At 39.1% G+C, this 17785-nt stretch overlaps 1 protein-coding gene across 10 annotated transcripts in view; it reads right to left on the bottom strand.

Moving 5' to 3' along the window:
- Window positions 1-17785, bottom strand: part of NBEA (neurobeachin) — an 881590-nt gene that overhangs the window by 607249 nt on the left and 256556 nt on the right. For all 10 annotated transcript variants that reach the window (XM_050937106.1, XM_050937099.1, XM_050937102.1 and 7 more), the window contains exons 12-13: window positions 16586-16738; window positions 15950-16118 (exon numbers count right to left, since the gene is read on the bottom strand). In XM_050937106.1, the coding sequence (XP_050793063.1) occupies window positions 15950-16118; window positions 16586-16738 (322 nt within the window). The remainder of the gene's footprint in view (window positions 1-15949; window positions 16119-16585; window positions 16739-17785) is intronic.

The raw sequence follows: 17785 nt of genomic DNA on the forward strand, positions 1-17785 counted from the left end.
TAGGAGTAATTGATAGTAAGGGGGACAGCACGTGTGTGGATGAGTATGTAAAGGGAGATAACACATACTTATGTAGTATGCTAACAATTTGTGAGACGGCAGAACGCTCAGCATCAGGATTCTGAACGTCTATTCCTGGATCTGGGATCACAATGTTATCTATTGGCTATAAGTAGCATAACCAAATATAACAACCTCTCTGTTTGGGTCTTCTGCTGGGACTGAGCATGGGGCCTCTGGATTTAAAAGGCATGAGCCTCAGGCTAATAAACTTAGACTTTTTAGCACTGAAGCGATAGCAGAATCATTAATTCTTAACATGTGGCCTCTCCACCAGAGGTGACAGAACCAGAGGGGGTTACTGCGGGTCTCAGAAACACCTAATCTTACAGAAAAAAAATTAAATTATGTGACAAAGTGGATCAGGCCTGGGTTCATCAGATTAGAGATATGGGTTCTATTACCAGAAATACCAGAACAGATTTTATGCAAGTTGCTCATCTGTGAAATGGGTGAACGATAGTAATTCCCCCCCTCCGCATCTCTTATTCCCCAAGGTAACAGTATGATGTTCTGGGTTCAGAATAAGGGTTGTGAAGGGCCCATAAACACCAAAAGAGGTGGATGAGAGTTCACAGTTTTTAAGTTTGTACATTCCCCTAGATTACAGGGCACCAGTAGGGAAAAGTCTCTCTCTGATTTTGCTTCTCTAAGTCATGGGATGACTGGAGCTTTTCATCTAACCGCTTGAAGCAGGAGCCAAATGTTACTTATAAATTTGTGAGAGTTAGTAACAGTGAGAATAAAAAAAGAGGTGGCTTGTCTTCAGAAATGAGACTTTTTTCTTAGCTTGGGAATATTATCCTCTTTCCCCCCCTTTTTCTTGTTTCTTTCACTTCTTGCTGTGGTGGACAGATGTCAATTATGACAAGCTATTTTTACTATTAGGTAGAGATGAACTTGAATTTTAATGAATATTAATACATAGTTACAAGCATGTTTGAATATAAAATACATATTATTTTTAGCTAGTTATGTTACAAAGTGTACAAGCTAATCAAAGACATTCGGGGGGGGAGTGTTTGTCTCCCATGGAAACGCAAATGTTAGGAAGACAACCCCTCCTTAGCCAGAAAACCTTGTTTATAAACACCCTAAGAGTATTTATACAAATTCAAAAGAGCTGCATTTTAAACTTTATCTTGGTTTAACGTTCTATGCCAATTTCTTTTATTTTACGTTTTGAAAAATGGATATAAGCTTGTTTATTGTGACTGATGTTTTGTATAAAAATATTTGATAGGACTTTTAATTGTAAAGACTGCAACTGGAAAACACAAGAAGGACTTCAAAGAGAAGCAAAACTGAAGTCCTTATCAAAGCATAAAACGTATGGATAAAGTAGGCCTATACCAACTCACTTCTCCCCTTTTCTCTTTTCAAATAAAACCCTGTGTCCTTAAAACTCCAGGAAAAAGATGTGTAGTTTGAAATATTTTAAACTTTTAGGTTATTTCTTAAATGTTGAAATCAAAAGCACCTTTGTGAAATACATACTTACAAATATGTTAGATAAGTACAGAGCTCCTAATATCATTGCTATCTACATGGTAAAATGCTTTATCTATCAACATGGAATCAAATGATCTTGCTAAACTAATTACAAACATAAGACGACATTCAAGTATAGAATATTTGTATTAATAGGAAATTAATTAATTACTGGTAGCACTCAAGCAACTCACCCACCCCACTCAGGAAGACAAGAAAAATAATTCCTTCAAAATTATTATAATGAATCAGCAACTACATTGAGAACTATTTAAGTTAAAGACTTTCTCAGTTATTTTAAAAGACTGTTCATACAAAAACTTTTACATAGAAAAACAAGTGTAATTGGAAGAAGGCAACAAAAATATGCATATTCATCAAACAGACTGCATATTCAGAAACTGAACATGTCACCTAAGCCAACTGCCTAAGGCAAAGATGCAATGAAAAAATGACAGCAACCAATCTGAATCTAAAATAGTCTGAAAGAGGTGTGTTCTTCTATAATGTCATGAAAATAGGAAGAAACACATTAAAAACTCTAAAGAGGACATCCCTCACATCCACCCACAGGCCCGCTGCTATCCAGCTTAAACAGCAAGCAATCATCAATGCATCCTGCCCATCTCTACAACAAAAATAGAGAAGGATTCAGAAAGAAACCAACCCAAGGAAACCTCCCCAATATTTCAACACTGATTGTAAGATAAATTTAAATATGACTGTGCCAAAGGATTAGATTTAAAATTCTTAAAGATTTTATTGGGATAGGAAAATACTATTGCAACTTAAAATACTGACAATTTCTCCAGTTAATCACCAAAGGCTAGATTCCCAAAGAAACTTAAGTACAAGGACACCTACCATTTAGGTGCCTAGAAAATCCCTGGGTTTCACAAAGCCTGAATTTGGCACCTACTCTCCCTATACATGGAATGGAGGGAGATAGGGCCTTAACCTAAAGCAGCCAGTGGGAGATGTCAAGATGGCATGTGTCCTAAGCCCCACCTCTCTTTTGGAAGTAAATGCTTAAGCCCAGGCTGCAGGGATGCACCTCCCTTCATTTGGGATTCTTAGTGGCAGACCTTTTCTTCATGAGATACCCATGCAATTTTAGCAAGAAGCCAGGGATCTACCACATAACACTTTTAATCCAGTGGTAAAGGTATTCGCCTCACCTGTGGGAAACACTCAGTTCAAGTACCCCCTCCATATGAGAGGAAGAATGGATTTGAACTGGGATGTGCTACTCCTCAGGTGAGTGCTCTTGCCACTGGGCTATAGCACAGTCTGATGTGGGGCTCCTTCAGTCTCTCCTGGTACATGAATCACTCTGGGCTTAGGCATCCAGATGCCTGGTGGGGGGTTGCAGTGTGCATGCTCACAAACAGAAACATAGATGTTTAGTAAACTTTTACTGCAAAAATGTAGGTGATGAGCAAGTTTAGGTGCCTACAGTGTTCAGGGCAGATGAGCTGGGGCTTTGTGAATCCCTGTGGGACCTAAAATGGGAGCTAGACACATTAGTCCTTTCGTGAATCTATCCCCGCATGGTTAGACACATGTTGCTGCAGAGGGCACAGGGCTCAATGGTGGTAAGCAGAGAAATAGGGGGATTTAAAGGATTTAAGATTCTCAATATCTGTAATTGCCCTGTGTTTTAAGAAAGATCCTACATGGCTTCCTCTAAGTAACTGATTTAAATTTAGTTAAGATAATGTACTTTGTCCAATTATAAACTGGCTGGTTATTAAAAACAAAAAGACAGGTTCCACCTGGCCAGAAGCAAAGTTCTTTTGCCCACTGTCTTAGTTATCTAAGGATAGACCAACTGGCTTCACAATAATTTTGAGGAATAAGACCTTGTTCTTAATTTACCAAGAGCAAAGTGCCCTATGAAAGGTGGGGTTCACACTCAAAAGTGTAGTCTCTCCTTAAAACTCTCCACAGAGAGACATACAGAAGAGATTGTAACAGAAGTAACTAGTCCCACAGCTGAGCCATTCTTTTTAGGTGACAAACCTGAGGAAGCAGCAAAGAGTCCTGTGGCACCTTATAGACTAACAGATGTTTTGGAGCATGAGCTTTTGTGGGTGAATAACCACTTCGTCAGATGCTCCAAAACGTCTGTTAGTCTATAAGGTGCCACAGGACTCTTTACTGCTTTTACAGATCCAGACTAACACGGCTACCCCTCTGAAATCTGAGGAACTGTCCCAGACTGAGGTGTCAGAGAAGGCTTTGGAACAAATTGATAAATTAAACAGTAATAAGTCACTAGGATGAGATGTTATTCACCAAGAGTTTTGAAAGAACTCAAATGTGAAATTGCAGAACTACTAACTATAGTATGTAACCTATCACTTAAATCAGCTTCTGTACCAGATGACTGGAAGATAGCTAATGTGATGCCAATTTTTAAATAATGGCTCCAGAGGTGATCCTGGCAATTACAGCCTAACTTCAGTACCAGGCAAACTGGTTGAAACTATAGTAAAGAACAGAATTATCAGATGAACACAATTTGTTGGGGGAGGAATCGATATGGCTTTTGTAAAAAGAAATAATACCTGACCAATCTACTAGAATTCTATGAGAGGGTCAACAAGCATGTGGATGAGGGGGACCCGGTGATATAGTGTACATAGATTTTCAGAAAGCCTTTGACAAGATCCTTCACCAAAGGCTCTTAAGCAAAGTAAGCTGTCATGGGAAAAGAGGGATGATCCGCTCGTGGATCAGTGACTGGTTAAAAGATAGAAAAGAAGGGATAGGAATAAACAGTTTTCAGAAAGGAGAGAAGTAAATAATGGTGTCCCCCAGGGGTCTACACTGGGACCAGTACTGTTTAACATTCACACATTGTCTTGAAAAAGGAGGAAGGTGGGGTGGTAAAATTTGCAGACAATACAAAACTACTCAAGATAGTTAAGTCCAACTCAGACTGCACAGAGTTACAAACTCTTTGGGATCTCACAAAACTGGACAACAAAATGATGGATGAAATTCAATCTTGATAAATGCAAAGTAATGCATATGAGAAAATATTATCCCAACTAGATATATATAAAATGATGGGGTCTAAATTAGCTGTTACCACTCAAGAATGAGATCATTGAGTCATTATGGATAGTTCTCTGAAAACATCTGCTCAATATGCAGGAGCAGTCAAAAAAAGCTAACAACGTTAGGAACCATTAGGAAAGGGATAGACAATAAGACAGTAAATATCATAATGCCACTATATAAATTCATAGTACACCCACATCTTGATTATTGTGTGCAAATATGGATCCCCCATCTCAAGAATATTGAAATTGGTACAAGTACAGAGAAGGTTAACTAAAATTATTAGGGGTATGGAACGGCTTCTGTATGAGGAGGGATTAAAAAGACTGGGACTTTTCAGCTTGAAAAGGAGAAGAATAAGGGGGGATAGGATAGAGGTCTAGAAAACCTTGACTGGTGTAGACAAAGTGAATAAGGAGATGTTACTTGCACAAGAATGAGGGATCACCCAGGGAGCAGGTATAAAACAAACAAAAGGAAGTACTTCCTCACCCAACACATAGTCAACCTGTGTAACTCAATGCCAGCGGATGTTCTGAAGGCCAAGACTATAACAGGGTTCAAAACAGCACTAGATAACTTAATGGAGGATAGGTCCATCAATGGCTAGTAGCCAGGATGGGTAGGGATGTACCACCAAATCAATGTATTGCTGTTGCAGCCATTACTTATTAAGAGTGACCCAGAGAGGAAAATAATAAGTTTTTAAGCTTTTCTTCGCAGGTTTCTGACTTTAAAAATTCAGGTATCACTTAGTGCCTTTTAAGAAAAACAGAATATGGATAACCGGAGAACTAATAGGTTTATGACATCACCATTACCATTTTTTTTCATTCCGGTCATGTTAAGATTTTTAATTTAAACTGCAACAATTCAGTTCTTACTTTGCTTTTGTTTTAAATAGCCATATAACACATTTTGAAATGGTTCAACTTCAAATAAAAATGTAAATAGCAGAAACATACCACCGAGGTTCCCTGGGCAACTTGAGGAATACTCAGTTTTTAATACAATCATTAAAATCCACCATCCATCATAAAGAAATAGAAAGGAGTTAACTGTTTTCTTTTCTACAATTTCCACAGAAAAATAATTTAAGAGGGAAGGAATATAACTGTTAGGAACCTTACTCTCAATTACTCTACTGCTAAATGTCTTTATATACTATGGCTATAAATATGCAACCTTGTGAAAACCTCCTGTCTTAACATTTTATCATATATTTAACAGAACAGAGAATGATTATAGCAGAATGGCAGCTCTGCTGTAGTTTAAAGTTAAGACCAGATTTCTGTTCAAAGTTCGACTACTCTAAGATCTGTAATGTTACTTGAATTGCCTTGAAATTGCTTCATGGGAGTACGGGGGAGGGGTTCCTGAGATACAGTTCCCCCACTCAGCTTTTCTTAATCTATTCTGGTAATGCTTTTTTGCACAGAGGGAGAGATCAAACCAGGACTCAGATCATTGCACCAAAGTCTCCAAAGTTCAGGAGTTACCCCAACACAGTGCATGGCCCAATGTGCCCTTTGCGGGAAATCAAATTAAAATGTGGTTTGGAAAAAAGTTTGCATCTCCAGTGATGCATGTGTCAAGCTATTCTAAGGCTCATGCCCTAGACAGATTACACTGGGCATGCACGGACAGGGGAGTTAACAGAACTTTTAGCCTTCAAGTTTCACACAAGCTGGACCTATCCAGCCAGTGTCAGTTCAAGTGCCACCCAGGGCAGGAATCTGGAAAAAATTCACACAGCATATTGCTAAAATATGACTGGAAACTGTTTTGCTTTTGATGGGGTGGAGGAATATAATCAAAAGTATTTTTGTTAAAAAAACATGTGAATGATTGCTGGCAGGGGAGACAAGAGGAGGAGTGTGGGGAATAAGGTTGAAAGGGGTGTGGGGCGGCATCGAGGGGGAGGGAAACATGATGATGGGTGGTAGAGAATGTCAGAGGGGCTCAAGGGAAGGAGAGAAGGAAGGACACTGGGGTTGAATTCAACAAAGAGTTTCAATGGGGCGGAAAACTGTAAAACAAAAAAAAATTGTAAAAAATGTTTTGAAAGGACATTTGAAACATTTAAAAGGTCCCGAACATTTGTTTTGTTTTAGTGAGAACAAACAAAACAATTCAGCTTCAGTTGAAAGGGCTTATTTCCCCCCTACAGGTTTTGGGTTCTGCCACTGAACAAAAAAATCAATTATTCACTCAGCTCTACTCTTGAGCTGCCATAGGAGAGAAACCCATCCATTATGATTGGTTGGTGGATTCTTGGTTAAAAACAATTGCAAAACACAACTTTAAGTAGTAAAACTCACAATTTAAGGTGTAAAACTGGACTTCCTTCCATGTTGGATTGCTAGTAAATAGTAAATATCACTTTGTAGATCTGTCTCAACGTACAGTGTGCTGATGATGTGTGTTCCGAGGTACTAAATTTCTAAAGTACTGCATCCTTTTTTTTTCTAAGTGTTGATTAATTGAAAATTAAGCCTTAATTTCTACTGTACAAAATCCAAAGATGAGCATTGTTGCTTGAAATTACAAAGGAGTATCCAAGCAGCAGATCCAAAATATTTACAAAGCTACATAAACTACTCAATCTTTGAAATAATTTGAAGTGCTTGCAATTCCCATTTCAGGAGAGGTATACAGAGATGACAAACAAATATAGTTTCTGTATCGAGAGACTTGTTATATAAACTTACAAATACGTTGGCTCTAAACAATATTCGTTTAGCTAGAAGGTCACAAAAACACCCACATTTTGCTTCTTAAGACACTACACAGGAAAGCCTTAAAGCAGGTTTTGTCTGTCGCTGATATTAAATCAAGCTATTGTACTGATATTAAAGAAAATGTATTTCCTTACCTCCCCAAGTAATAAGAGAAGCTATATGTCCGTAATACAAAAAAGCATCAAGCTTTGTAAATGTCTAAAAGAAATAGGTTTACAGTTTAACCAGACATTTCATGCTTCCAAAGATACAGTGCATTTAAATGCACTGTAATATCCATAATGAATTTCTGAAATTGGCAACATTTCCATTAAAATTTCCTCCAAATCTAAAAAACCTTATGCCAAATTAGCTCAGAGCTTCAGTTGTCTCTGACAATGAAATGTCTTTTGCCATTTTCCCATACTGTGACATTTTTCAGTTTCTTACAGTAAAATTTCTAGACAACAGGCTTCATTCTTTCATCTTGAAATACCAAAAGCCACTTAAAATGTAGTGATGGTAACATTCAAGCACAGGAATTCTTATGGTAAAAAGTATTTTCATTGTATGAACCTTGCTTTGTATTTTTATTACACAAAGCCACCCATGCATTTCACTGGGCAGGAAACTTGATCAGACCCACAGTGTTGTGGACAGCCCCAGAGGTGGGGGAACCACAGATTTAGGAACGTGTGTGTGTAGGGGGCTCCTACTCCTTCAGAGATTCTCTGCCTCCCTTTGGCCAGGCAAAGGGAGATGGGAGTCGACTGACCCCTCACTACTCCCCTCTCCCAATTAATTTAAACATCTATCCAGGCTTTTTAAGCCTCTTGTTCCCTTTAGTTGCCTCACCCTCCTTCCCTGTAGTTGTAGTTTGAGATGTGTTTTTTTCCTGTCCTTTTTCCATGTGAGAGAGGGGAGAGATGGTTCAGAAGTGTGAGCACTTATTTAAGCTGTTACGGATCTTAATGAGAATGAGTCAAACCCATCTTGGTCAGCAAGTTGGCAAGAATTGAAATGGCAACTACTATGGTGCCCCTTTTTATAGCTCCACCCTCAGAACCTGCTGGAGCTCTCAGGGGAGGAGTTAGAGAGGGATGCATGATTTGCTCTAACAAGCACTTCTAGTAGAAGGGCTGCACTGTTCATTAGCACCAATCACTCACGTTACAAAAGCGGGAACATTCAGAAGACACTTGAAGAAATAGAAGTGCCATCATATAGAACCGTACTGACTGTCTCCAGAAGGGTCATCAGAAAAAATGTAACCTCTATATCCATAGCATAGACTTATACCACTTGAGCTAAAGGAGTAATTAGTACAGAGGTGGACAAGCTATGACCCGTGGGCCACATCCGGCCCACGGGACCCTCCTGCCCAGCCCCTGAGCTCCTGGCCCAGGAGGCTCGCCCCTGGCCCCTCCCCCGCTGTTCTACCTCCCCCACAGGCTCAGTGGACCGCGCTGCCGGCGCAATGCTCTGGGCAGCCAGGCAGTGCAGCTGCAGAGCCATGGCCTGACTCTGTGCTGCACAGCGGCGTGGCTGGCTCCAGCCACAGCCACGCCACCAGCCACCGGTGCTCCAGGCAGCACAGTAAAGGGGCAGGGAGCAGGGGGGATTGGATAGAAGGCAGGGGAGTTCAGGGTGGTGTTCGGGAGTGGGGTGGTCAGAGGGCAGGGTATGGGAGGGGTTGAATGGGTGAAGGGGTTCTGGGGGTCAGTCAGGAAGGAGGGAGGGTTGGATGGGGCAGCATCGGGCAGTCAGGTGCAGGGGTTCCAGGGGCAGTCAGGGAGAAGGGGTGGGTGGGTGGATGGGGCAGAGGTCCCGGGGAGGCATTCAGAAATGGGACAGGTGGGGGGCAGTCAGGAGTAGAGGTTCCAGGGGCGGTCAGGGGACAGGGAGTGGGGTGGGTGGATGGGGCAGGGGTCCTGGGGGGAGCCATTAGGAAACAGGGGGGATTGGATGGGCCAGGAGTCCCAGGCTATCAGGGGGCAAGAAGCGGGGGGGGGAGGAGGGAGGCCAGGCCGCACCTGGCTCTTTGGGGAGGCACAGCCTCCCCTAACCGGCCCTCCATACAATTTCCAAAACCCAAAGTGGCCCTCGGGCCAAAAAGTTTGCCTGCCCCTGAACTAGTAGTAGTAATAGGCTATTATCCTCTATGTAGACAAGCCACTAGAAAGGGTGGTGAAGTAAGTGTCCCTTAGTGTGAGAGGTACATCAGCCAACTGGTAGCACAGTGAAATAAGTGTTAACCATTTTCATAGTCTGATGAAACGTGCTGACCTTTGGTGAAGCCAGCCACAAATAGATGCAAGGATAATCAGAAAGATTTGGCAATGTCCATGCAATATTGAAGAGCTCTGGATACACTGAAGATTTGGAATGGGACTTTAGAAAGAACACAAATAAGTTGCTTGGCTGGTTTAAGTAGAAATCAGAAACCATCTTGGGGGTGAATTTTGCATGATGCCTCAGTACCACTTTGTCCCTATGGAACAAGGTATAAAGGAGTTCCAGCATGAGTGCCTGAAGCTTATTCACTCCTCTGGCCAAGGTGATAACCACCAGAAAGATCACTCGAAAATAAGATGGTGAACAAAGCACTCTGGGAAGAGCATGGATGGGTGGAGCTCCATAAGCTTCAAAAGGACAATGTTGAGGTCCATCCTGAAGTAGTTTGCATAACCAATGAGTAAGAATGCATTAAGACTAAGGAATTCAGATACCGTTAGATCACAGAAGACAAAGAGTGGCTATATCAATGGATGATATAGCTTCTAGATGGACTCTGAACTAAATGAAAGCCCAATATATTTTAACTGCAGCAAATGGTCCAGACTCACCAGTACTGGAACCTGCCCCAGATCTAGGTTGTGTTGGGCCACCCATATCAAGAATCTTTTCCATTTGGAGGAGTTTTCCTCATGGGAAGCTTCTTGCTCTGTGCTAAGATTTCCTTGATGTGTGAGTGGCCATGCCTTTCCAGGGCACTCAGCCAGTCAACATCCTAGCCATCATTTTCAGCAACTTTGGGTCTGGATGGAATGCTTTATCTTGATTTTGTGACACCAGGTCTGAGTGGTCAGGAAGCCTGATCAGGGGTTGTGTGGACAACAGGCTGCTCAGTCAGTAGGGAGCTGTGAAATGAATTTATCATGGTCTCATCTGACCTTGGCAATGATTCTGGGGATTAGCAGAATCCATGGGGAAGGGTAAAGGGGGCCCTGATTCTCCTACAAAAGGAAAATGTCTGGCACAGATCCTGTGGCTCCTGTCTCCTCTGGAATAGAAGCTTAGGCACTCAGCACTGTGCTTGGTGGCAAACAGGTCTATCATTTCCATTGATGGAATAGTGAGCTGGTGATGGATTTCAGCAGTAACCACTCTGATTCTTGACAGATTGTCTGCTTAGGAAATCTATCAAGATGTTCTTGGCTCCCAGAAGGTGGAGAGCTATCTGGATTATGCCATGCAGCTAGCAACAGTTCCATAGTTTGATTGCCTCCTTGAAGAGGGAGAAAAACATGGCACTCCCTTGCTTATAAGGCATATTGCTGAGGTACTGTTTGTCTGTATCTACTCTACAGAATGTTATAAGATCAGAAAGAATGCCTTGCATGTGAGCCTGAAGACTCTGAGCTCCAAGACTTTTATGTGCAGTTTCATGTCCTCTGGGATCCATGTTCCTGCATCTGCTGGGTGGTCCAGATGGGGTCCCCAGACTCATCTGTGACTTTTGTACTGGATGGCAATGGGGTCATGAATGACACTCCTTTTGAGCATTGTCTGGATGCAGCCACCAGGTTGGTACTGTGAGGGCAAAATACCACATTAAAATAGTGCTCAGCTGATACTCTGTGGGGGAGTATACTTACCTGACCCAGAGTTGTAGGGACCTTAGGCAAACTCTGGCAAGCAGCATCACATATGTACATTGAACATATGCCCTAACAACATGAACCAAGTATGTACTGTTATCGCTGGATTCAATACCATAGTGTTCAGTTATGACTGAAGTGCAAGCAATCTGTCCTGTGGTAAGACAGCCCTTGCTGTTGTGAAATTTATCCTGGCCCCCAGGAACTGTGATGAGGTAAGTGACTATTTCTTGTTTTTCATATAAATATATCATGAGGGCATAAGAATGGCCATACTGGGTCAGATCAATGATCCATCTAAACCAGTATCCTGTCTGTTGACAATGCCAATGCCAGATCTTTAACAGGGAATAAACAGAACAGACAATTATCAAGTGATCAATACCCTGTCATTTGGCAGTCAGAAGCTTGGGGACTCCCAGAGCATGGGGTAACATCCCTGATCATCTTGACTAACAGCTATTGGTGGACTCATTCTCCATGAACTTATTTAATCCTGTTTTGAACCTAGTTATACTTTTGGCCTTCACAACATCGCCTGCCAATGAATTCTACAGACTGACTGTGCATTGTGTGAAGTAATAATTCCTTCTGTTTGTTTTAATGCTGCTGCCTATTAATTTCCTTGGGTGACCCCGGGTTCCTGTGTTATGTGTAGGAGAAAATAATGCTTCCTTATTCACTTTCTCCACAGCATTCATGATTTTATAGACCTCTGTCATATCTCCCCTCAGTCATCTTTTTTCCAAGATGAACAGTCTGGGTCTTTTTAATCTCTCCTCATATGGAAGACGTTCCATACCACCTTAATCATTTTTGTTACCCTTCTCCGCACCTTTCCAATTCTAATATATCTTTGAGATGCTGTGACCAGAACTGAACACAGTATTCATGGTATGGGCATACCATAAATTTATATAGTAGCATTGTGGTATGTACTGTCTTTTTTCTAGCCCTTTCCTAATTGTTAGCTTTTTTGACTGCCATTGCACATTGAGGAGCTGTTTTCAGAGAACTATCCACAATGACTCCAAGATCTCTTTCTTTAGTGTAACAGCTAATTGAGACCCCCATCATGTTTATATATACTTACGATGTTTTCCACTGTGCATTACTTTGAATTTATCAACACTGAATTTCTATTACTATTTTGTTCCCCAGTCACCAAGTGGTGTCTCAAAACTGGATAATTCCCCACAGTCTGCTTTGGACTTAATCTTGACTAATTTTGTATCATCTGCAAACTTTGTCACTGTTTACCTCTTTTTCCAGATAATTTATGAGTATGTTGAATAGCACTGGTCCCAGTACTGGTCCACTGGAAACCCCCTTATTTAGCTCTTTCCACTGTGAAAACTGACCATTTATTCCTACTCTTTGTTTCCTATCTCTTAACCACTTCCTGATCCATGAGATAACCTTTCCTCTTATCCCATGACTGCTTATATTATTTAACAACCTTTGGTGAGGGACCTTGTTGTTTTGTGAAAGTCCAAGTATACTATACACACTGGATCACCTTTGTCCACGTTTATTGAACCCTCAAAGACTTCTAATAGATTTGGGAGGCATAATGTCCCTTTAAAAAAGCCAGGTACTGAAGTTAGGCTTAGTGGCCTGAAATTGCCAAGACCGCCTCTGGAGCCTTTTTAATAAAAAAAATTGGCATTATGTTAGCAATCTTTCAGTCATCTGGAACAGAGGCCAATTTTAGTGATAGTTTATACACCACAGTTAGTAGTTCTGCAATTTCATATCTGAGTTCCTTCAGAAATCTTCAATCAATACAATGTGGTCCTGGTGAATTATTACTGTTTAATTTAGTTTCCAAAACCTCCTGTACTGACTCCTCAATTTTGGACAACTCCTCAGGTTTGTCACCTAAAAAGAAGGGCTTGGGGTGGGAATCTCCCATCTTCTGCATAGAAGACCAATGCAAAGAATTCATTTAGCTTCTTTGCAATGGTTTTGTCTTCCTGAATGCTGAGCTTTTAACACAATGAGAATATGGAATTTTTTTTAAAGGAGGTGAGCTATGTTATCTCTCTTTAAATTTTTAAACTTTAAAATAACTGTGTAATAGCCAGTAAGTACATTTTTGCTTAAAACTATATACTAAAAGATACTTTAATTAAAATTTGGTGAATTAGAGAAGCGTGATAAGAACACAAAGAAAGAATGCTACAATTCAACAGCTGTTGTTATAGGAATTATCTTCTGCCTTTACTGTTTCCTCTGAGATATAAATCCAAGACTACACACCAAAAGGAATGTTTTTTTTTAAGAAAATCATTAAAATAATTATTAAAGCGTTTGTTAAACTTTAACACAATGCCTTGAAAGAAGTGGATAAATGGAATAGCTAATATGGACTGAAGTAATTCCAGTGTAAAAGATTAATCAGATCCATCCAAGTATTTCTATATTTTTTCAAATTGTGATCAATTAAGCAATTTTTAAAACTGTACATAAAATTGAAAAATTTAGAAATTCTTGCACTCCTTTTCAGTATTTCATAAGCTATTTTAATTTTAAACTGAAAATTAGGTATACTTACACTTCTAAGGTCTCTTATAAAACTTCCAACATTTTCACTAGCAGACAGGTTTTAAAGGCATCAACATTATAGTGTTACTAATTTGCATCTGATTACCTCTCATTACTTGCATTGGAAAGGCTGAGGTTTATTAGCATCTTGATACTGATGGAAATACAATACCAGATGCACATATTGTAGCTCTCTACAAATAACGAAATACTGTTAAGTGTCCCATAGCTTTGAACTCTAAATTGCTAAGAAATCTACATACTGAAAGCAACCGTGTATTATCTGAGCTTGACTGGCATATCTGAAAACCCCATGACAGAGTCTGCAATTTGAAGCAGATTCAAGAAAGTTAGGTACATTACGGAGAGTTGTCATGTGAGTATGAAGTGGATTTTCTGAAGAGGAAAAAACTCTTTTATATCAAATTTAAAGCCCTGAATTAATTTGACACATTTTCAGACCACAGTTTTGGCCTTATAGGCACTATGATTTTTGGAATCTAGCACCCTCAATGGATGGTGTTCCACAAATAGCAACATTGGACTCTGTAGTCTAGACGAAGATCAGTTTGAGGTTTGTTTGATTGGTTGGTTGGTTTTACCACACAGTCATCTCACAGGCTCAGAACAGAGTAAGATGATTTATGACAATAATTCCTGAACCTGGCCTACTCTGCAGCCTCTGCCCCTCTGGTACTGCCAAGGTTCTACATCCCAAAGACCTGACTGAGAGACACAAGAGGCACCTCTATGGGTGCATCAAAGTTTCCAAACTGTAAAGTTACTGAAGTTTCCACTTGGTCTTATGCTTAAAGCAAGACAAAAGTGGGAATTCACTGAGGTGGGTATCTATGGAAAAGCTATTTCTGTACTTAATCACCAGTTACCAGATGTAGTTTTCATCATTTATATACACTTCTCATACACTTTAATGGAAAACGTAAGCACAAAGAAGTCATTTGCCGTTTTTTATAATTTTATCATAGACAGAAAACTAAGGATCTTGTAGTGGAATGAGCAGAGGGCTGGGAACAAGGAAATCTTGAGGTGTAATCCCAGCTCTAGTAGTGACTCCTTTTGAGATCCTCTGCCTCCTCACTTCGAAAGTGGAGATACCTCTCTATAGCATGCTCTATCCCTGCAATTGCATTATTATTCATAAACATAAGAAATGGAAAAAACATATGCCAACGGCTCCCTGACAATTTATGGTTATTCCAAACTATTCATATTTTCCCTTAATTTCTGTATTCTCAAGCTAAAAAATGTCAATATAATACTATTACAGCACAGAAATAAAATTTCTCTTAAGTTTTCAGTTTGTCAGCAGGATAGGAAAGATCAGATGATGAGGAGGAGATTAGTAAGCTTCCAGTGGCTCTCGGAGTCTTTGAGCCAAAAGTTTGCTTTACACAAGAGTAGTCCATTAAATGCAACAGGAGTACTGCAGTACCTAAAACCTGCACATATACTAAACATGCAATTTAGCCTTTCATATATTATTGCGATTTTTACATTTAATTACTTATTGAGCTAAAAACCTGCATGTAACTAAATGCTGTTAAATTACAGTAGAGAGAAAATATTACTGAGTTTAAAATACAGCATTAGAGATCTCGGAGACAAAAATCAGAGTTGTACATGCAGTTTTAAGGGTCACCTTGACAGTAGTCCATCACTACGCAAAAGTCAAATCTTGTGTAGTGAAGGTTCCTTTTGTCTATAAGAGAGGCACCATGAAATGTGCGTTTTCTGAGAGTACTGTAAAATTATTACAAACTGCAGCAAATCAGAAGAGGTATTACAGAAATACAGAACTACAGAATTATCTTGTGAAGAATGACAAGTTAATAAAAATCAGAAAATCAAAAATTTCTGTTTTTTTTTTTTAAAAAACGTACCACAGGTATCTATGAAGACATCTAAAAACTGATTATTTTCAAAAGTACCCCAAAAGAGATGCATAAAGTGCAATAAAACATCATTTAATATTTCATAAAAGTAAGTATTTATGTACTATTAAAGCTGTCAGCCAGTCTCACACATTGGCATCTATTATCAACTTTCGTCTAACTGCTACACAAGCTCTCACATGCTTCCACTGCTATTATCATTCATTCATTATCAGAAAGTTGTATAATCAGTTTGTTATAAAATTGAATTGTACTGTATTGTACTTACCTAGTCCTTTAGGAGTAATGCCACTGCTATCAGCAGGATTAACTACCCAGTAGTAGTATTTCAGTGTGTGCATTAGCTGTAATACTGTTCCTACTCTGCGTATGGTGGTGTAGATAGTAGCAGTGCCAATAAATTCAGCAGACAGATAGGTATACAGTGAAAGCTGCACCTAAAGAATAAAATTATAGCCCACAAATATAAAGTTAAATCTTATTTTCATATTAAATAGAGACGTTAACAGTAAGTGAATTAAAATTATTATAAAATGAGTGATTTTTCACCCCAATGGCTCATATTTTGCCTACTTAAAGTATGATTTTTCAGATTTTGCATTTCGTTTTCATTTATACAGTCTTAAGCCACCATGCATGAAAAAAATGGCAGGTTGATTACTATTGGGGATGAATAATCATTTCTATCATATTTTTCAACAGAGAAGATAAACAATTAAAAACTCAGTATATATGTTAGATGTAAAACTGCAAATTACAGGATTTTTTGCCTTTGGTTTAAAATTACAAATATTTAATACTGCATTTAAAAAAAGTAAGCTGCATTAATTACCATAGGTAAAGGAAAACTTGTGTGTCACTTTATAGTACAAGAAGCAACACCACATTTACACTGTACACATACCTTTGCAGGGGTATGTATCCAAATAGCAGGATTAAAAAGGATGTGATCACACAGTTGCTTCAGTAAAGGTGCGCCATGTGACAATCCATCCAGATATTTTGCAAAAGACAAAAATTGCTCCAGAACTGCCCTGGTTATATGAACTCTAGATGACTGAACAAAGAAAAAAATCAGAAAAAATGTAAACTCTGTCTTAATACACTTTCTTCTTTTAGAGTAAGGCTGGAAGATTGCATGAAATTTGAACTGGGGCAGTATTTACTAAGCACGAGTAAAAATGTTACATTCTTATTCTTAAAGACAAGAATAAAATCAGACAAATACATATACATTCTATAACTCATACTATTGGTCTTTCTCACAGAGAAGAAAACTATTTTTTGGTCCATACAGTTTTCCAGTTCAAAAGATGAACATTGTGTTCACTAACAATTCATCTCAGTAATGGTCAAGATTTAAATACTCCTTTTTGCTTACTGATAAGGTGTCTGAATCTTATTAACTTCAACATTTGCTTTGAAGCTATGCTCAAATATCTGCAGCTAAGATTATTTTTTCCTGTTTTCTCCATTTTATTTTCCTCCATAGTCAGTCTTCCACTCTTCGCAGTGTTGTGCCTTGTTAATTCCTTTTGAAGTCTTCAGCATCTCTTCAGTGCTGTGAACTACTTAAATATTTTATGGTGGAACATTTTTTTTCCAAGTCAATGGGTGTCTCAATACAACTGAGCAAGCAGGCTTTTGTTTTTAAACCTATAGAGTAGTTTGAGGTTTGATTTTTTTTCTTACTATCTTTTTATTTAAAGAATCCTTCAGTTTCATAGCATACAGTATAAAATCATGGATGAAGTGCTGTTTTCTCACTTAGATCCATTTTACATGTTTGTTGTTTGTTTTTTTTTAGTAAAAAAGAGAAACCAATAGCATTGAGCAGCAACACAATGCCATTGTAAAGGTATCATTTATTTTTAATGTTCTATGTCTATTAACTGAGAAAATATGGTACATTACTTAACAAGTAAAAGATTTTTTTTCTAATTGTCAATGCTGCAACTCAGCCTGATATCTGAGACTTAAGATAGGTTCTTTCTTCATTTGTATTATCATAGCACCTAGCAGTAGGTCTACAAAGCATTATGGAGCAAGATTCTGGAGCTCAGGCTCTGAAGACTAGGGAGTAGAGTGGGCTTCAGAGCCTGAG

This window comes from Gopherus flavomarginatus, chromosome 1, assembly GCF_025201925.1.
Source record: "Gopherus flavomarginatus isolate rGopFla2 chromosome 1, rGopFla2.mat.asm, whole genome shotgun sequence".
In the NCBI taxonomy this organism is placed as follows: Eukaryota; Metazoa; Chordata; order Testudines; family Testudinidae; genus Gopherus; species Gopherus flavomarginatus.